The 21,759-nt window shown below is 41.7% G+C and overlaps 1 protein-coding gene across 1 annotated transcript; it reads left to right on the top strand.

Moving 5' to 3' along the window:
* The first annotated feature begins 7,621 nt into the window (after positions 1-7,621).
* Positions 7,622-16,921, top strand: LOC115207623 (protein transport protein Sec61 subunit alpha). Its single transcript, XM_029774901.1, has 12 exons — positions 7,622-7,743; positions 12,208-12,275; positions 12,368-12,433; positions 12,752-12,830; positions 13,161-13,292; positions 13,527-13,636; positions 13,878-14,031; positions 14,148-14,308; positions 14,772-14,969; positions 15,389-15,580; positions 15,669-15,745; positions 15,851-16,921. Exons 1-12 carry the CDS (start codon positions 7,737-7,739, stop codon positions 16,035-16,037), a joined length of 1,431 nt encoding a protein of 476 aa, XP_029630761.1. The 5' UTR covers positions 7,622-7,736; the 3' UTR covers positions 16,038-16,921.
* Positions 16,922-21,759: the final 4,838 nt, after the last annotated feature.

The following is a 21,759-nucleotide window of genomic DNA, read 5'->3' on the forward strand; positions in this document are numbered from 1 at the left end:
CGTGCTGCCCTTTTCTGAGCCAATTGCAATTTTGCTAAGTCGTTTTCTGTGGCACCTGACCACACGACTGAACAGTAGTCAAGGTGCGACAAAACTAGGTCCTGTAGGACCTGCCTTGTTGACAGTGCTGTCAAGAAGGTAGAGCAGCACCTTATCGTAGACATACTTCTCCCATCTTAGCTACTGTTGTTGTATCAATATGTTTTGACCATGACAGTTTACAATCCAGGGTAACTACAAGCAGTTTAGTCACCTCAACTTGCTCAATTTCCACATTATTTATTACAAGATTTAGTTGAGGTTTAGGGTTTAGTGAATGATTTGTCCCAAATACAATGCTTTTAGTTTAAGAAATATTTAGGACTAACTTATTTCTTACCACCCACTCTGAAACTAACTGTAACTCTTTAAGTGTTGCAGTCATTTCAGTCGCTGTAGTAGCTGACATGTATAGTGTTGAGTCATCCGCACACATAGACACTCTGGCTTTCCTCAAAGCCAGTGGCAATTCATTAGTAAAGATTGAAAAAAAGTAATGGGCCTAGACAGCTGCCTTGTGGAATTCCTGATTCTACCTGGATTATGTTGGAGAGCCTTCCATTAAAGAACATCCTATGTGTTCTGTTAGACAGGTAATCCTTTATCCACATTATAGCAGGGGGTGTAAAGCCATAACACATACGTTTTGCCAGCAGCAGACTATGATCAATCATGTCAAAAGCTGCACTGAAGACTAACAAAACAGCCCCCACAATCTTTTTATCATCACTTTCTCTCAGCCAATCATCAGTAATTTGTGTAAGTGCTGTGCTTGTTGAATGTCCTTATCTATAAGCATGCTGAAAGTTCGTTGTCAATTTGTTTACTGTAAAATAGCATTGTATCTGCTCAAACACAATTTTTTCAAAAAGTTTACTAAGGGTTGGTAACAGGCTGATTGATTGGCTATTTGAGACAGTAAAGGGGGCTTCACTATTCTTAGGTAGCATAATGACTTTAGCTTCCCTCCAAGCCTGAGGGGACATACTTTCTAGTATGCTTCAATTGAAGATGTGGCAAATAGGAGTGGCAATATTGTCCACTATTATCCTCAGTAATTTTCCATCCAAGTCCAAATTTTCCATCCAAGTTGTCAGACAATGACAAGCATTGTTGATAGACAACAATACATTTTTGTTCACCTCTTCCACACTAACTTTGCGGAATTTAAGATTACAATGCTTGTCTTTCATAATTTAGTCCGATATACTTGGATGTCTAGTGTCAGCATTTGTTGCAGGCATGTTATGCCTAAGTTTGCTAATCTTGCCAATTAAAAAAAACATTAAAGTAGTTGGCAATATCAGTTGGTTTTGTGATGAATGAGCCATCTGATTCAATGAATGATGGAGCTGAGTATGCCTTTTTCCCCTGAATTTAATTTAAGGTGTCCCAAAGCTTTTTACTATCATTCTTTATTTAATTTATCTTGGTTTCATAGTGTAGTTTCTTCTTATTTTTTATTCATCAATTTGCAATAAGTTTGCCAATCAGTTGTGCAGCCAGACTTATTTGCCATTATTTTTGCCTCATCCCTCTCAACTATACCATTTTTCAATTCCTCATCAATCTACAGGGATTTAACAGTTTTTAGTCATTTTCTTAATAGGTGCATGCTTATTAGCAACTGGAGTAAGCAATTTCATAAATGTGTCAGGTGCAGTATCTGTTTGCTCCTCATGACACACCACGGACCAACAGATATTCTTAACATCAATAACATAGGAATCACTACAAAACTTATTGTATGACCTCTTATACACTATATTAGGCTCAGCCTTTGGAGCTTTGGTTTTCCTAGATATGGCTACTATATTGTGATCACTACATCCGATGGATCTGGATACGGCTATCAAGCAAATTTCTGCAGCATTAGTAAAGATGTGATCAATACATTTTTTATTTTATTTATTTCACTTTTATTTAACCAGGTAGGCTAGTTGAGAACAAGTTCTCATTTGCAACTGCGACCTGGCCAAGATGCATGTTGATGATTTCATTCCTGTGCTGTTTGTAACTATCCTGGTAGGTTGACTGATAATCTGAACCAGGCTGCAGGCACTGGTTAGTTTTAAGCTTTTTCTTGAGTGGGCAGCTTGATGAAAGCAAGTCAGAATTAAATCACCCAGAAAATACACCTCTCTGTTGATATCACATGCATTATTAAGCATTTCATACATGTTATCCAGATACTGACTGTTAGCACTTGGTGGTCTATAGCAGCTTCACACCGGAATGGGCTTTAGGTGAGGCAGATGAACCTGTAGCCATATTACTTCAACAGTATTTGGCATGAGATCCTCTCTAATTTTTACATGAATGTGGTTCTGAATATAAACACCAACACCTCCACCATTGGCATTTGTATCTATTCTCTAAAAGTTAGAACCTTGTATTGCTACCACTGTATTGTCAAAGGTATTATCTAAGTGAGTTTCAGAGATGGTCAGAATATGAATGTCATCTGTTACGAGCAAATTATTGATTTCATTAACCTTATTTCTTAAGTTACATATATTAACGTGGGCTATTTTGAGCACTTTTCTTCTGGGATGATTCCTTGCTTTCATTGCTTTACTGGGAAGCTTATCAGCAGTAGATGTGCTCATGTTCTTTATGTTAATGCAGGGTGAGCTGCTCACAGTGGACTTCCTCCTAGGGCACACCGGCTTAGTGCTAACAGTATAAATCTGGTTCATAGGCACATGATTACTGCATAGGATCAGTAGAGACCTTCAGGGCAGTTAAAGGGACATAAATTAGGTTTCTTATATGGTGTCTACTGACACCCCTGGTGTAATGTACAATTGCTGAAGCATTATGACAACTCTGCGTCAAAATGGTAGGGATGAGTTGAGCTGGGCTTTGGTCATTGATAAGTCTTTGTCTCAATGCAGCCTTATAGTGCTGTGAAAGGATCCAGGATTCCAAATGATTTGGGTAGATCCCATCCTCCTTATGAAACGTGTTTTGTTTCCAAAAGGTATTGAAATTGTCAACAAAAGTTACACCCATTGAGCAGCAATAATTACGGAGCCAGTTGTGAAGAGAAAGAATCTGGGATCGATGTGTTAAGCCCTGCCTGTGTTGTTGGTGTGTGAGAGTAATTGTGCCATTATGGATCAGTGGTTAAGCGTGCCACACAGTTCTACCATGTGTGTTTGTGTTTTTTCACACAGTACCATAAACTTCTAGGGTTCAGACAGGGAAAAAATTGCCCATGGAGAATATATATATATTTTTTTGCTTTTTTTATTTTTTTTACTTTTCATCTTTGTCCATTAAACTACATATGCATAGATATTTCTTTGCTCAGTGGTATGCTTACAGGGCACTTTTCTCAACAATACATTTACAATACAATAAACACTCCACTACTCTGCCCACTGACGAGGTCATCACTAGCTTCCATAGCCACAAAGTCATAATTATGGCTAAACCCTACCCATTTCTATAATTTATCTTCTTAAAATTGTATTTTAAACCTAACCTTAACCACACTACTAACCTTGTGCCTAGCCCTGGCCTTAAATTAAAATAAAAAATATATTGTTTTTTTTACTTTGTGGATGTGGAATCTGACTTGGCAATGGAAGCTAGCGGAAACCCAATGAAGACTGCGGAAAAACAACCTCGAACAGTGATTTTTTTAAATTGTATAAGGCTGACCTCTGGTGGCAGTCAAATGTTGTAACTACAACAGCTTTGACTTTGAATCTGTTTTCTGTGGTATTTTGTTATTCTTTTTTGCTGAGAAGTGCAGTTAATTAAATGCCCAGTGCAGTCAAAAACGTGATTTCATGTGTTTTATATATATTTTATAAATGAGTTAATGACCAATAAGAAAGAGTTCTAAACCTCTCTGCCAATAAGAGCTAGTTTTCAGTTTTCCCCTCCCCACCACCCCATGTTGGAGTTCGTTTTGCAAGGCCCGGTGCCCCGGGTGGGGAGAGTTCGCTTAAGGACCACTGGAATGGTCTACAATGAGCAAACTCCACCAATCCAAGCAATTTTTTGCTTGAGAAAGTACTCTTGCTAAGGGACTGTGCGTTATTTATAATGAGTGATACCCGGAGAAAACCGGACCTCTCTGAAATGAAAATGGATGGCCCTCCATTCAGTAAAATATATTTTTACCTGACCCTCCCTGAACGTTTGGAGAAAAAAAAGCAAGTGACCCTCCCCAAAATATAAATTAAAACATAAAGTGGATAGCAGAGAACATGCCTACCGTTTATCGTCACTCATTGAACAGACCAGAGCCTTAGATATGCAGTTTTAGAAACGTTTCTTCGTTTTGTAAGTATTACATGACAAAGTAGCCAAAAGGTTGTGGATTTGCAGACCACCGTGGGCAAGGGTAGGGTTGAAAAGATATCCATTATAATAAAAGCACTGCATGAATCTATCAAATTATTTGCGGTGTGAGGAAAAAAAAGTTTTTTAAAAACGCATTTTATTCATCCTACGTCATTTTACATCACTGGAGACAAGCAGAATATGTTTTATTACCCCAACAGAGCATGACAACGAATGAGCGCATGCTGCAGCACCCGAGACGGTTTGATTTCGATCATTTTCAAATGTATTCTATTTTATTCCATGATGTTGTTGTACAAAATAGATTTGTGTTGACTGTGATTAGGGCATGGGAATAAAAGAGCATCTGCTTGGATAAATAAAAAACGATGCATGCAAAGCTCAACGCATGATCTTCAAACCAAATACTGACCAAACTCATGCATCTAAAAGTGAATTCAAAGGCACTGTAGAATGACTGTATAGCATAGTAAGGCATTTTTTATTTATTTCATTCTTATTTCATTATGAGTAATACTCTTTTAAAATGTGATTTCATAAAGCCTAAATTCAAAATTTGTGGGCATGTTGTTGAAGTGCTGTTGTTGATGTGTTGTTGAAATGCTAAGCGCTCCAGCTTCTAGCGTGTCACAAATGCTTCACATTAGAGTTTTTTAAATGGCAGGCTATAGTCTTGAAATAACAATAATATAGTCTAAATAATTAATGTTAGTTACTTCTTAGGCTACCTGGCTTGCTCCTGACTGATTTAGAGTTAGTATGTTGTTTAATAGCCTGTTGAAATGTTGAACGTCTATTGATAGTGACAGAATCCTACTGTACATTTCTTCCCAAGCAAAGTAAAAAAAAATGGTCTCCTCGGCTATAGAAGGTTGTAGCACAGCGTCTAAATGTCAAAGAGACAAACCAAAGATATTTTATATGCATTGGAGTCACGTCTTACCACTGCATTTTACAGCCTGTTTCTAGCTTAAAACATTGCAGACTAAAGCGCCGTGATGTATCACGTTATATAATCAGGTCCATTTAATTGTTTTCAAAATCATAAGCCAACAAGGGGTAGACCTATGCTTTCAACCATTTTCTTTAACAAAAGCCATAATACCCTCACATACCCCCTAAATTCGAGCCCTGGTTTTAATTTAACACACCAAGCTCTTTACTGACACTGAGATAATTAAGGAGTTCATGGTGACTGAAAGAATTGGCTGGCAAAATCCATGGATAGAAGACTATAGTTTTGTCTGTCAAACAGGTAGGCTTACCTATAATTTCTTGAATAGGAAAAAGCAGGATACAAGACAAAACCCTCTTGTTGTTAGTAGTCTGAAGTCAAATTAAAATGAAGACTGTTTAAATGAATTAGCGTTCTCGAATTAGCATACTTTCAGCACCCAGACGGTGCCCATCTCCGTGGCTGCCGCTTCATAGTAATGTAAGTTATGTAAATTATTCGAATATGGCTAATTGTGAGGTCAATAACTCTGATAAATAGCTTCATTATGGGCAACAAAACATATTGTTTTTATTCAAATCAATTATAGCAGTATCAAGCTTACCTCTCGCCCTCCTCATCTTCGCGCTCTTCCGCTCAAACTGAACAGGACATCAGTAGGCCTAGTCCACGCGCACAGATATTGAATGTTTTGGACAAAAACTATTTATTTTCAATAGAAGTCTTTGACTCGCTTTCTGAAGTACCACTGTGCATAGCACAGGTTTATGTTGGTTAGGCAGCACAAATGGAATCAGCAGGACAGGCCGGGGTTTATGATTGGGAACGCCTATCCATTGCAGTGTAGTCTTGTTTTATATACACCAAACTCGTGAAGGAAGTACATTTTCTCAGAAATATAACTTTGCCCTGTGCTGCCCCGAGCATGCTCTTCGTATAGCCTATAGTATAGCCAAGGCTAATTTTATTCAAACCACACTAGACGCACTTGAAAGTGTGCACCCAGCAGAGCATTTGTATTTTTTATTTTACCTTTATTTAACCAGGTAGGCCAGTTTAGAACAAGTTATAATTTACAACTGCGACATGGCCAAGATAAAGCAAGTAGTGTGACAAAAATAACAACACAGAGTTACACATAAACAAACGTACAGTCAATAGCACAATATAAAAAATATATGTACAATGTGTGCAAATGTAGTAAGAGTGGGGAGGTAAGGCAATAAATAGGCCATAGAGGCGAAATAATTACAATTTAGCATCAGGGATGAGGGGCATCATAGGGCACACATCTGGCTACTATAATAACCAATTCATTGTCAACCCTTAGCAATATGAAATGTAATCAATTACAAAGTACATTACCCTCCCCTGGACTAAATTTAAAAAAGACTAAACCCTCCTCCTAACTGAAATTGTAAAAGCATGACCCTCCCACATCTTCCTTCAGGGAACACTTGTAAATCTCGACCACTCGCTAAGAAGCTATTGTTGTTTCTTTATATAAAACGAACTCTACCAGTCCTAGCAAAATTCTTGCTTGAGAAATTGCACTTGCTATGAAGATATTTTTGTTTATTTTTTATTCAATTTTTATGGTTTGAAACAATCACAGTAATGTACTTAATAGTTACACAGAAAGTATTTTATATTGAGATAAAAAAAAAACGTTAAAAAAACGGGCAGCGGCACAAGAGACCCCTAGACAAATAGGATTTTGGTCACACAGGGCCCAATATTTTCTCGATTCAGAAATCATTGAAGACAAATAAATTTAAAAAATCATGATCATGCATTTTAACTGAAGGTAAATTAGACTACTGGTTTAGCAGTCTCGTGTCATAATTTGAGAAGTTTTGCATTTCCTTCAAGAGCAATATTGTTTATCATAATCAAACCTGAATCAAGGCATGCTTTTTTCTGTGAAGTGTCAAGATTTCTCAAACATAAACAGTCAGTAATAAAACTAACGTAGTTGGTATCTATCATTTCTGTTCAATCAAACATCTACTTTCAGAGCATATCCCCCAATGTGAACTACAGTAGCTAAGGTGATCATTCAGCTACGTTGCTCCAGAAATTTGTGGGAGGAAAGATCCTCAAAGGTCTGAGATGTAGGCAGTTTTAATGTCAAATGCCACGTTCGTGTGCTAGTCGGAACTAGAAACGCAGAATATTCAGACTTGCTAACTAGTTGAACGCGGCTCGTGCATAACTACAAGCAGCTAGCAAGTCGGACATTTCAGAATTTCCTCGTACCGACTAAAACATGAACACGACACATGGTACTAGGCGCTTAATTGGTGACGTGTCTTTACAGAGCTTTCTTTTCAGTGCGGAGAGGCTAGATGGTGCCACGCGAATTGTGCTGATCCTTCAAGTGGCACCAATTTAACACAACTGGAATCGGATCAAGGACACCATGGGCAGTGAGTGATTTTTCCTACTTCTATGTATGTTCATGTACCTGTGAACTGCATATGACATTTATCTTAGAAATATTTAACTTGGCTAGGAATGGACATGTAGCTAGCAAGCTACTATATTGTAATGCTAACATCAGCCGTAGCTAACGTTGTGACTCTAGCTGGCTAACTAGTTACGTTAGCTAGTTATTGTGCGTCCTTAGCTAACATTTGCTAATCTGGGTTACATACAACACCATTTACTTATCAATGAACTGTTAAATAAAGCTAGCAAAATATCACATGTGATGTAGCTAATGTGAGTTACCATATTAACGGAATTGGCAGTTAACGGTAAAGCCAAGGCAGGATTCGGTAAGGTTAGTTAGCCAGACTCGAGGGCCCATGTTGCTGTTGGCTCTTCTTGTTCGGGGCATTTAGATATTTAGATTGCTGTGTGCACTTACAACATTATCTACCCTCTGCATTCTTGCTGATGTCATCCTTATAGGAAATGTAGCACAGTCTTTGCAATGAATGTGACAGTAACTTATCATGACTGTGGTTTGCTTCTAGCTCGATAACATTGATTACGCCATTGCCAATGAATGTCAATTTCTTTGAGCCTAGTTATCTACAGTAGCAGTAGTTAACTGTATTTCTATTGCCTCTTTTTTAATATACTAATAATTATCTATAAGACCACTAAGTTTGTCCCCACATACAATATAACTAGCTAGCTATACTAACTTCTTGACCTTGTTAGTGAGTGGAACCAACTTTTTGCATGCGTGGGAGTGATGACGTTTCATCCTGACATAGTTTGAGTATCAACTGTATAATCATGTAGTAATACATTTTATAGCGCTTTTCATTACAGACAGAATCTCAAAGTGCTTGTTTACCAAAATAAACAACAAGAAGTAGTTAAAAAAGAAATAGTCTAGAACAGTAGCTAGGTCAAGTCCGTTTTGAGTGCTTGGGCAGACTCGGTCAGGAGGTGATCTGGAAGATCATAACTAGATGGTCATCAGAGGCGGTGGTTAGGTCAGCATGTCCAAGAGCTGGAATCTCGATGCCATCTCCGCTGTCTGCAGATTCTCTCTATTGGGACTCTGATGTTTTAGCTCCCCACAAAGTACATCCCACTCTCTTCTTACTTCAGAAGTATCCTCCTACCTATGTACAGTTGAAGTCGGAAGTTTACATACACCTTAGCCAAATACATTTAAACTTAGTTTTTCACAATTCCTGACATTTAATCCTAGTTAAAATTCCCTGTCTTATGTAAGTTAGGATCACCAGTTTTATTTTAAGAATGTGAAATGTCAGAATAATAGTAAAGTTAATAGTTTATTTCAGTATTTATTTCTTCATCACATTCCCAGTGGGTCAGAAGTTCACATACACTCAATTAGTATTTGGTAGCATTGCATTTAAATTGTTTAACTTGGGTCAAACATTTCGGGTAGCCTTCCACAAGCTTCCCACATTAAGTTGGGTGAATTTTGGCCCATTCCTCCTGACAGAGCTGGTGTAACTGAGTCAGGTTTGTAGGCCTCCTTGCTCGCACACGCGTTTTCAGTTCTGCCCACAAATTGTCTATAGGATTGAGGTCAGGGCTTTGTGATGGTCACTCCAATACCTTGACATTGTTGTCCTTAAGCCATTTTTCCATAACTTTGGAAATATGCTTGGGGTCATTGTCCATTTGGAAGACCCATTTGCGACCAAGCTTTAACTTGCTGACTGATGTCTTGAGATATTGCTTCACTATATCCACGTAATTTTCCTTCCACGTGATGCCATCTATTTTGTGAAGTGCACCAGTCCCTCCTGCAGCAAAGCACCCCAACAACATGATGCTGGCACCCCGTGCTTCACGGTTGGGATGGTGTTCTTCGGTTTGCAAGACTCCCCCTTTTTCCTCCAAACATAACAATGGTCATTATGGCCAAACAGTTCTATTTTTGTTTCATCAGACCAGAGGACATTTCTCCAAAAAGTAAGATCTGTGTCCCCATGTGCAGTTGCAAACCGTAGTTTGGCTTTTTTATGGCGGTTTTGGAGCAGTGGCTTCTTCCTTGCTGAGCGGCCTTTCAGGTTATGTCGATTATAGGACTCGTTTTACTGTGGCTATAGATACTTTTGTACCCGTTTCCTCCAGAATCTTCACAAGGTCCTTTGCTGCTGTTCTGGGATTGCTTTGCGCTTTTCGCACCAAATTACGTTCATCTCTAGGAGACAGAACGCGTCTCCTTCCTGAGTGGTATGAAGGCTGCGTGGTCCCATGGTGTTTATACTTGCGTACTATTGTTTGTACAGATGAACGTAGTACCTGCAGGCGTTTGGAAATTGCTTCCAAGGATGAACCAGACTTGTGGAGGTCTATACTTTTTTTCTGAGGTCTTGGCTGGTTTCTTTTGATTTTCCCATGATGTCAAGCTAAGAGGCACGGAGTTTGAAGGTAGGCCTTGAAATACACTGCTCAAAAAAATTAAGGGAACACTTAAACAACATAATGTAACTCCAAGTCAATCACACTTCTGTGAAATCAAACTGTCCACTTAGGAAGCAACACTGATTGACAATACATTTCACATGCTGTTGTGTAAATGGAATAGACAACAGGTGGAAATTATAGGCAATTAGCAAGACACCCCCAATAAAGGAGTGGTTCTGCAGGTGGGGACCACAGACCACTTCTCAGTTCCTATGCTTCCTGGCTGATGTTTTGGTCACTTTTGAATGCTGGCTGTGCTTTCACTCTAGTGGTAGCATGAGACGGAGTCTACAACCCACACAAGTGGCTCAGGTTGTGCAGCTCATCCAGGATGGCACATCAATGCGAGCTGTGGCAAGAAGGTTTGCTGTGTCTGTCAGCGTAGTGTCCAGAGCATGGAGGCGTACTGGCCTGTCTCCTGGTAGCATCAGGAGACGTGGAGGAGGCCGTAGGAGGGCAACAACCCAGCAGCAGGACCGCTACCTCCGCCTTTGTGCAAGGAGGAGCAGGAGGAGCACTGCCAGAGCCCTGCAAAATGACCTCCAGCAGGCCACAAATGTGCATGTGTCTGCTCAAACGGTCAGAAACAGACTCCATGAGGGTGGTATGAGGGCCCGACGTCCACAGGTGGGGGTTGTGCTTACAGCCCAACACCGTGCAGGACGTTTGGCATTTGCCAGAGAACACCAAGATTGGCAAATTCGCCACTGGCGCCCTGTGCTCTTCACAGATGAAAGCAGGTTCACACATGTGACAGACGTGACAGAGTCTGGAGACGCCGTGGAGAACGTTCTGCTGCCTGCAACATCCTCCAGCATGACCGGTTTAGCGGTGGGTCAGTCATGGTGTGGGGTGGCATTTCTTTGGGGGGCCGCACAGCCCTCCATGTGCTCGCCAGAGGTAGCCTGACTGCCATTAGGTACCGAGATGAAAATCCTCAGACCCCTTGTGAGACCATATGCTGGTGCGGTTGGCCCTGGGTTCTTCCTAATGCAAGACAATGCTAGACCGCATGTGGCTGGAGTGTGTCAGCAGTTACTGCAAGAGAAAGGCATTGATGCTATGGACTGGCCCGCCCGTTCCCCAGACCTGAATCTAATTGAGCACATCTGGGACATCATGTCTCGCTCCATCCACCAACGCCACATTGCACCACAGACTGTCCAGGAGTTGGCGGATGCTTTAGTCCAGGTCTGGGAGGAGATCCCTCAGGAGACCATCCGCCACCTCATCAGGAGCATGCCCAGGCGTTGTAGGGAGGTCATACAGGCACGTGGAGGCCACACACCCTACTGAGCTTCATTTTGACTTGTTTTAAGGATCAAAGTTGGATCAGCCTGTAGTGTGGTTTTCCACTTTAATTTTGAGTGTGATTCCAAATCCAGACCTCCATGGGTTGATAAATTGGATTTCCATTGATTATTTTTGTGTGATTTTTGTTGTCAGCACATTCAACTATGTAAAGAAAAAAGTATTTAATAATATTATTTCTTTCATTCAGATCTAGGATGTGTTGTTTAAGTGTTCCCTTTATTTTTTTTGAGCAGTATACATCCACAGGTACACCTCCAATGGACTCAAATTATGTCAATAAGCCTATCAGAAGCTTCTAAAGCCATGACATTTTCTGGACTTTTCCAAGCTGTTAAAGGCAGTCAACTTAAACTTCTGACCCACTGGAATTGTGATACAGTGAAATAATCTATGTAAACAATTGTTGGGAAAAATACTTGTCATGCACAAAGTAGATGTCCTAACCGACTTGCCAAAACTATAGTTTGTTCACAAGAAATTTGTGGAGTGGTTGAAAATGAGTTTTAATGACTCCAACCTAAGTGTATGTAAACTTCTGACTTCAACTGTATGTAGACCTACCTCACTGTTCTGCGTAATGTAATTCTCTGGTTAATACTTTATTTTACTGTGTATGTTAAATCACTGATGTATAATGTCGTTTTTGTCCAATGTCCTCTTGTTTTTTCCAGTCAAATTTTTGGAAGTCATAAAGCCGTTTTGTGCGGTCTTACCTGAGATTCAGAAACCAGAGAGAAAGGTATAGTATACTGCAATTTCTCTTCACTAGCTTTTTTAACAATCTTAGCTCTGGTGATGTCTCTCTAAAATGTCCCTCTTTTCTTTCTACAGATTCAGTTCAGAGAAAAAGTACTATGGACTGCCATCACTCTTTTCATCTTCCTGGTGTGCTGCCAGGTTAGTATCTGCCGGGCCTGAAAATCTTTCTCAGTGTAATTCTATCTATTGTATGGCGCTTGCAGAGAAATCCTGCAGCCCAAATCACATTTCATTTGTCACATGTTTCGTAAACAACCGGTATAGACTAACAGTTTACTTATGGGCCCTTCCCAACAATGCAGAGAGAAAATAAAAATGAATACCAGGAGGAATAAATGGACATAATCTCTCACCAGCTGAACATATAGTTAAGGCCACAGGTAATGACTCAATGGGTGCAGTTGTAGCTCTTGTGGGTTCATTGTATTGGTTCATTCTTTGTCTTATGTTCTCAAGATTCCGCTCTTCGGCATCATGTCCTCAGACTCCGCAGATCCCTTCTACTGGATGAGAGTAATCCTGGCCTCCAACAGAGGTGAGAAACCAACAGTCTGGTTCTGCTTAGTTTGAATGCTTGCCTGTATCTTATCAGTCATATTGATAAATGGCTCTCAATCTTGGCTGCTGATCTTGTTTGAACACATCCCTATTACATTTTTGCTGTTTGGTTCGTACCTCTAACATGGAGAATTAGTTATTCCCTGTGATTGTATCAGGTCTAATCTCTTGACGAGCTGACTTTCTTTGGCTGATTTGTTGCTGTATTCAGAGCTTTGCCTTGGCATAATCCTCTTTCCCATTACAACAGTGTTGGCTCATAATAATAGTTGACTGAAAACAGTACTGTGATCCCACCATTCTACAGGTACTCTGATGGAGCTGGGTATCTCACCCATCGTTACCTCCGGTCTCATCATGCAGCTGCTGGCTGGAGCAAAGATCATTGAGGTTGGAGACACCCCCAAGGACAGAGCACTCTTCAATGGAGCACAGAAACGTATGTCCGCCCTACAAAGTTTTTACCAAGGAATGAGATTAATCATGAGATAAGGGGTGGTTATTTAACCACCTGGCACCTGTTTTCTGAGTTGTGGGCTTGAATGTGATGGGTAATCGAATAAGGGTCTATAGCCTGTCATAAAGCTGTGGTATATTCAGTTTTTCATCGTCTACCAACTCATAGCTGTCCCAAGGATATTGAATGCAACCCAGCTCCCTTTGTCCTCTGCAGTGTTTGGAATGATCATCACCATTGGACAGTCCATCGTGTATGTGATGACGGGCATGTACGGAGACCCCTCAGAGATGGGTGCTGGGATCTGCCTGCTCATCATCATTCAGGTTAGTTAGACCCCCCCCCCCCCCCATCACCACTACACTGCTCTCTGTAATGGCTGAAACCCACGTGATAATGGACATGAGTGAACTGGACAGTTCATTCATTTGACCCATTAAGTACAGAGACCTTTCATTACTTAAACCCCTGGCTGCCATTTCTCTAATCTTTCAATCAGCGATGCTCAGCTTTCATCCGCCTGGTCAGACTGTATTTGAAGCTCTGTTGTCCCTCTTTCTTCCCCAGCTTTTTGTGGCAGGTCTGATTGTGCTGCTGCTGGATGAGCTGCTGCAGAAGGGCTATGGGCTGGGCTCTGGTATCTCCCTGTTCATCGCCACTAACATTTGTGAGACCATCGTCTGGAAGGCTTTCAGCCCCACCACTGTCAACACTGGCAGAGGTATGTATACTGGCATTACTGCCACCTGTAATTATATAGACAATGTACTCCTCTTGTTTTTCAGTCAGGATTGCTCCCTCCACTGTGGACAAGTAACCTTGTCTCTTGTGTCTCAGGAACGGAGTTTGAAGGTGCCATCATTGCCCTGTTCCACCTGTTGGCCACTCGCACAGATAAGGTGCGTGCCCTGAGAGAGGCATTTTACCGCCAGAACCTGCCTAACCTCTTGAACCTCATCGCCACTGTCTTCGTCTTTGCTGTCGTGATATACTTCCAGGTCAGTGGACAGACAACCCCCCTCTATAGTTGTAGCCTATATCGTCTTGGCTGTTTTTTGATTGGTTTAACAAATTGCTTTCAATTCATTGCTTAAAGCTGAAATCCGTAAATGGGGAAACTACGCCACTGTTTGCCTCAGTACTTTTGTTTTGTTGATGAAACGGAGGAGAGTCCAGCAGCGTGGTAAGGAAGTTGCTGTACATATTCTGGTGTTCTATCACGAGTGCAATGATGTGAGGGAAAGAAAGTGTTTGAAGTAACTTCTTTGTTGTAATATCCCAAACAGATGTGGCAGTTTCCCCCTTTATAAATTTCAGCTTTGACCTATGATATGACCATTGGATCTGACAATGTGAACAAATGGTCAGACCAAAAACCTGAATGATTGAACATCAGCTTTGAATACCATTAAATCTCAGTAGTTGTTTGAAAGGTCTTGAACACTTCTCGCCTCCTTCCAGGGCTTCAGGGTGGACCTGCCCATCAAATCTGCCCGTTACCGTGGCCAGTACAACACCTATCCCATCAAGCTCTTCTACACCTCAAACATTCCCATCATCCTCCAGTCTGCCCTCGTGTCCAACCTGTACGTCATCTCTCAGATGCTCTCCACGCGATTCAGCGGCAACTTCCTGGTTAACCTGTTGGGAACCTGGTCTGTAAGTACCTATCAAAATAACCTTAGAGTGCTGCTTTAGTCAATCGCACAGCAGTAGACTTACCTTACCAACTTTCATTACACCAGTACTATTTAAAATGCACATACACTTGGTTATTTTATCACATCCCATTTAAACCTTCATGAGTTAAACGGTACTGAATACTTCTGTGACATCCTAGTAATGGGTGATCGTAAACAACGAAGAGTTTATTTGAAGCCATAATGTGGTTATGATCACATATTTTGGACTACCATGTAAGAACACTGGGAGGGTTGACAGAATTAAATATTTCATTTCAGCAGGCCTGTGTAAGAGCTAGCCTTTGGCAGGTTTTACTCAAACAGCCTTGATTGAGCTATGCTTACAATTAATCCACGACGTATAGATTATTTGTATGTGTGGTTGTTTGTGTATAGGATACTTCCACTGGAGGACCAGCTCGTGCCTACCCGGTTGGAGGTCTCTGCTACTTCCTCTCTCCCCCGGAGTCCTTTGGTTCTGTTCTGGATGACCCCATCCATGCTGCCATCTACATCGTCTTCATGCTTGGCTCCTGTGCCTTTTTCTCCAAGACATGGATCGAGGTTTCAGGATCCTCTGCCAAAGATGTGAGTCACTTGATGCACCAGATATATGTAGGTTATGTACAGTGAGGTATGTATGGTAGTTGCTAACGCAGGTCTGTATGTCCAACAGGTGGCTAAGCAGCTGAAGGAACAGCAGATGGTGATGAGGGGACACAGAGAGACCTCCATGGTGCATGAGCTCAACAGGTAAAAACATATGCACCTTTGGTTGCACTCTGGCCCAAGTGTCAAGAATTATTGGTGTGTGTATACCTTGCTACACACTTCTAATATCTTGTGTTCTGTGTGAAGGTACATCCCCACGGCTGCAGCCTTCGGTGGCCTATGCATAGGTGGGCTGTCTGTCATGGCTGACTTCCTGGGTGCCATCGGTTCGGGTACTGGAATCCTATTGGCCGTCACCATCATCTACCAGTACTTTGAGATCTTCGTCAAGGAGCAGAGTGAAATGGGCAGCATGGGCGCGCTGTTATTCTAGAAACCCCCCTTCCTCCAACACATACCACAGACAGATGCAGCCTCCACAAATTCTTACTTTTTATTTTGCATTGTATCTAATGCGCACAAATCAGTACATTCTGCCTCTGGGATGCATCTTCTTTCCCAGCTTCTTTGTGTTCCCAGTAGCTCTTGAGGGCTCATATGCAGACTGGATCTCATCGGGGAAAGAAAGGCAGCATTTGTCCCAGTGTTCAGCATGGAATTGCACCTGTTCTGTCCTATTGTTCTTTCTTTTAATACCATTGCTGTCCTCTCTTGATCTGACCAGCCAGGATACTCTGCTGACTCTTATCTCCTATAGACAGGTTAAAAGCACAAAGGTTTGGCATGATGTTGTTGACTGACATCAAGCGAGGTTGGCTGAAGCGTGCTCAAGGAAATTGAAGGCTGAGACACCATCTAAAGGAGTCTGTGTTTAAACCAACACAAGCACTACACCTGGACATTTTTGGAGAGTGGAAAGAAAGCCATGTCATGTTCATTTCAGGTCATCGCAAGCTGTGCATGGAGTTTGAAGAGCCACATATTGGGGTCAAAAAACATAAATATACGTGTAAATGTATTGTATTCCTTAAATGGCTCTGGGAATTTTCAACAAGTGTTGTCATTTTATATATTTTTTTAAATCATGGAATATATTTGTATTTGTGCTGGTCTTAGCAAGGGCATATGTTTGTCCTTTTTTTTGTCTCTGGGTCCTTAAGGAAAGTGCTTGTCTGTTGTGGTCTTCTATTCCCAGTCTGAATCGCTGCAGATACTGCCTATACGTGGGTTTGGAAAGGAAAGGGGATGCATTTTTTTGGTTTTTACTTTATGTATTGGACATAATTGTATTATTAAAAAACAAAATTCTCAACACAACTAAAATAATTTCTTTCAGAATGTCATGCACCATGCCACCCACTGAGAGAAACCATTGCAGTGACCCCAAATAAAATGCTATTATGGATAGGGTCTTTGTGTAGGCCAAGATGTTTCAATAAAAGCTGAAAAGCATATAATTCTGCGTTGAACATTCACAGGTCAGGCTGAATCACTACAATATGCATCAAACTGGGTACAAAATATATATAATTATGTGGTATGTACTCCCAACCAGTGGTGATTTTACCCTGTAAATCTTGGTGGGGAAAAAATAATGGATGCATGCCAGCAAAGCCACAACACAACACATGAATTGCACTATAATGGTGACAAATGGTGCCTGCGAAGTGCCTACATAAACCTTTCCCAACATCTTACCACTGCTACACCTGGCTATCAGTGGAGCCTTGTCTGGCAATGAAACAGTTCATTCAGTCTCATTTACTGCCTTTTAAAAAAACATGGCTGACTTGTTTAAACAAAAATTGTCAATGACACTTGAGATGTACAAACTGTAGCATAAGGGGATGACTAGCGGCTAAGAAACCATCTGTAATTTAGACTAAGACATGAGTAAGTAGGATGTATGTAGTCAACTATTTGTTTAGCACTTGAAATGTACATTGACCGAATTCAGAACATGGGCAGTTCTTAGTGTTCTCCCTGTACACCATGTCAGAACCGTAGGATAAAGGGGGCAGACAATGAAAGCTCTTACTACATTCCTCTAAAACAGGTTATAGGCTACATGTACACCGCCAAGTCAGAACAGTAGGTGAAATTATTAGGGTGAGGCACATGGGCTACTAACATCTTACTACACAACATACACTTAGTATTACTTTCTTAGCTACACTATACATATCTCCCTGGCATACTACATCATTTATGCAGCAGCATACAATATGTTTTTGGACTCACCTTGTGCTGTGTTCACTTGAACAGGAAGGTGGCGCAGTGGTCCATGTGCGAATTTTGTCATCAAAGTCTGGCATTCTCTGGATTTATGGTGCTTTCAAAACAACTGGGAACTGAAAAAAAATGTTGAATCATGTCATTGATCTTCAGGTCGTAGCTCTAGAAAGAGGCCGGATTTACAATTCAGAGTTGGATGACCGTTCAAAATGTATTTTCCCAGTTGGAGCTCGTTTAATCCCGACTTCCCAGTTGTCTAGAACTCATTGAAGTCAAGTTTAAGCCATATTACTTAGTAAACTTTTTGAAAAAAATTGTGTTTGACCAGATACAATGCTATTTCACAGTGAACAAATTGACAACAGAAGTCCAGCATGCTTATAGGGAAGGACACTCAACAAGCACAGCACTGACACAAATGACTGATGATTGGCTGAGAGAAATTGATAAAATTATTGTGGGGGCTGTCTTGTTAGACTTCAGTGCAGCTTTCGGCATTATTGATCATAGTCTGCTGCTGGAAAAACATATGTGTTATGGCTTTACACCCCCTGCTATAATGTGGATAAAGCGTTACTTGTCCTACAGAACACAGAGGATGTTCTTTATGGAAGCCTATCAAATATAATCCAGTTAGAATCAGGAATTCCCCAGGGTAGCTGCTTAGGCCCCTTACTTTTTTCAATTTTACTAACGACATGCCACTGACTTTGAGTAAAGCCAGTTTCTATATATGCGGATGACTCAACACTATACACGTCAGCTACTACAGTGACTGAAATGACTGCAACACTCAACAAAGAGTTAGTTTCAGAGTGGGTGGCAAGGAATAAGTTAGCCCTAAATATTTCTAAAACTAAAAGCATTGTATTTTGAACAGAACACCCACTAAAACCTAAATCTCAACTAAGTCTTGTAATAAATAATGTGGAAATTGAGCAAGTTGAGATGACTAAACTGCTTGGAGAAACACTAGATTGTAAACTGTCATGGTCAAAACATATTGATGCAGTAGTAGCTAAAATGGGGAGAAGTCTGTCTATAATAAAGCGATGCTCTGCCTTCTTAACAACACTATCAACAAGGCAGGTCCTACAGGCCCTAGTTTTGTCGCACCTTGACTACTGTTCAGTCGCATGGTCAGGAAAATTGCAATTGGCTCAGAACAGGGCAGCACGGCTGGCCCTTGGATGTACACAGAGAGCTAATATTAATAATTTGCATGTCAATCTCTCCTGGCTGAAAGTGGAGGACAGATTGACTTCATCACTACTTTTATTTATGAGAGGTATTGACATGTTGAATGCACCGAGCTGTCTGTCTAAACTACTGGCACACAGCTCGGACCTCATGCATACCCCACAAGACATGCCACAAGAGGTCTCTTCACAGTCCCCAAGTCCAGAACAGACTATGGGAGGCGCACAGTACTACACAGAGCCATGATGACATGGAACTCTATTCCACATCAAGTAACTGACGCAAGCAGTAAAATTAGATTTAAAAACAGATTAAAAAAAAAACCTTGTGGAACAGCTGGGACTGTGAAGCAACACAAACATTGGCACAGACACATGCGTACACACACACGATAACATACGCACTATACATACACATGGATTTAGTACTGTAGATATGTGGTAATGGTGGAGTAGGGGCTTGAAGGCACACAGTGTGTTGTGCAATCTGTGAATGTATTGTAATGTTTTAAAATTGTATAAACTGCCTTAATTTTGCTGGACCCCAGCTGCCAAAGCAGCAGCTAATGGGGATCCATAATAAATACAAATGCAAATAATTTTCTGATACTCCACAGGGGTTGGTAGGCGTTGCCCCTAACCACTGGTCCAGGGTCTGATTGTTATTTTAGCTTCAAGGGGATGTTTAATCTGAAATATTTAGCTACACTCGCAATAACATCAGCTAAACACGTGTATGTGACCAATAAAATTTGATATGATTTTTTAAATCCTAGATCTACCTCACGAGCCTATCGGATGAGCTAAACTACTTCTATGCTCGCTTCGAGGCAAATAACACTGAAACATGCATGAGAGCAGCAGCTGTACCGGAAGACTGTGTGATCACGCTCTCCGCAGCCGATGTGAGTAAGGCCTTAGACGGGTCAACATTCACAAGGCCGCAGGGCCAGACGGATTAACAGGACGTGTACTGCGAGCTTGCGCTGACCAACTAACAAGTGTCTTCACTGACATTTTCAACCTCTCCCTGTCCGAGTCTAATACCAACATGTTTTAAGCAGACCCCCATAGTGCCTGTGCCCAAGAACACTAAGGTAACCTGCCTAAATGACTACCGACCCGTAGCACTCACATCTGTAGCCATGATGTGCTTTGAAAGGCTGGTCACGGCTCACATCAACAATATTATCCCAGAAACCCTAGACCCACTCCAATTTGCATATTGCCCCAACAGATCCACAGATGATGCAGTCTCTGTTGCACTCCAGCTGGACAAAAGGAACACCTATGTGAGAATGCTATTCATTGACTACAGCTCAGCGTTCAACACCATAGTGCCCTCAAAGCTCATCAATAAGCTAAAGACCCTTGGACTAAACACCTCCCTCTGCAACTGGTCCTGGACTTCCACCCCCAGGTGGTAAGGGTAGGTAACAACACATCCACCACGCTGATCCTCAACACAGGGGCCCCTCAGGGGTGCGTGCTCAACTCCCTCCTGTACTCCCTGTTCACTCATGACTGTGTAACAGTATAGCTTCCGTCCCTCTCCTCGCCCCAATCTGGGCTTGAACCACAGACAACACTCACCCTTGAAGCATCGTTACCCATCGCGCCGCAAAAGCTGCGGCCCTTGCAGAGCAAGGGGAACAACTACTTCAGGTCTCAGAGCAAGTGACGTCACCCGATTGAAATGCTATTAGCGCGCACCACCGCTAACTAACTAGCCATTTCACATCGGTTACAACTGCACGACCAGGCACGACTCCAATACCATCATTAAATTTGCCGATGACACAACAGTGGTAGGCCTGATCACCGACAACAATGAGACAGCCTATAGGGAGGTCAGAGACCTGACTGTGTGGTGCCAGGACAACGACCTCTCCCTCAACGTGATCAAGACAATGGAGATGATTGTGGAATACAGGAAAAAGAGGACCGAGCATGCACCCATTCTCATCGACGGGGCTGTACTGGAGCAGGTTGAGAGCTTCAAGTTCCTTGGTGTTCACATCACCAACAAGCACACCATGACAGTTGTGAAGCGGGCACGACAAAACCTATGCCCCCTCAGGAGACTGACAAGATTTGGCATGGGTCCTCAGATCCTCAAAAGGTTTTACAGCTGCACCATTGAGAGCATCCTGACTGGTTGCATCACTGCCTGGTATGGCAAATGCTCAGCCTCCGACCGCAAGGCACTACCAGTAGTGCGAACGGCCTAGTACATCACTGGGGCCAAGCTTCCTGCCATCCAGGACCTCTATACCAGGCAGTGTCAGAGGAAGGCCCTAAAAATTGTCAAAGACTCCAGTCACCCTAGTCATAGACTGTTCTCTCTGCTACAACACGGCAAGCGGTACCGGAGCGCCAAGTCTAGGTCCAAGAGGCTTCTAAACAGCTTCTACCCCCAAGCCATAAGACTCCTGAACATCTAGTCAAATGGCTACCCAGACTATTCGCATTGTCCCCTTCCCCTCTCCACACCACTGCCACTCTCTATGCATAGTCACTTTAATTAACTTTACCTACATGTACATACTCCCTCAACTAACCGGTGCTCCCGCACATTGACTCTGTACCGGCACCCCCCTGTATATATTATTATTTTATTTTTCATTACTTGTTACCTTTATCTCTTATTCTTATCCGTATTTTTTTGAAACTGCACTGTTGGTTAGGGGCTCGTAAGTAAGCATTTCACTGTTAGGTCTA

The sequence above is a fragment of the Salmo trutta genome, chromosome 14, assembly GCF_901001165.1.
Source record: "Salmo trutta chromosome 14, fSalTru1.1, whole genome shotgun sequence".
NCBI classification, from domain to species: Eukaryota; Metazoa; Chordata; class Actinopteri; order Salmoniformes; family Salmonidae; genus Salmo; species Salmo trutta.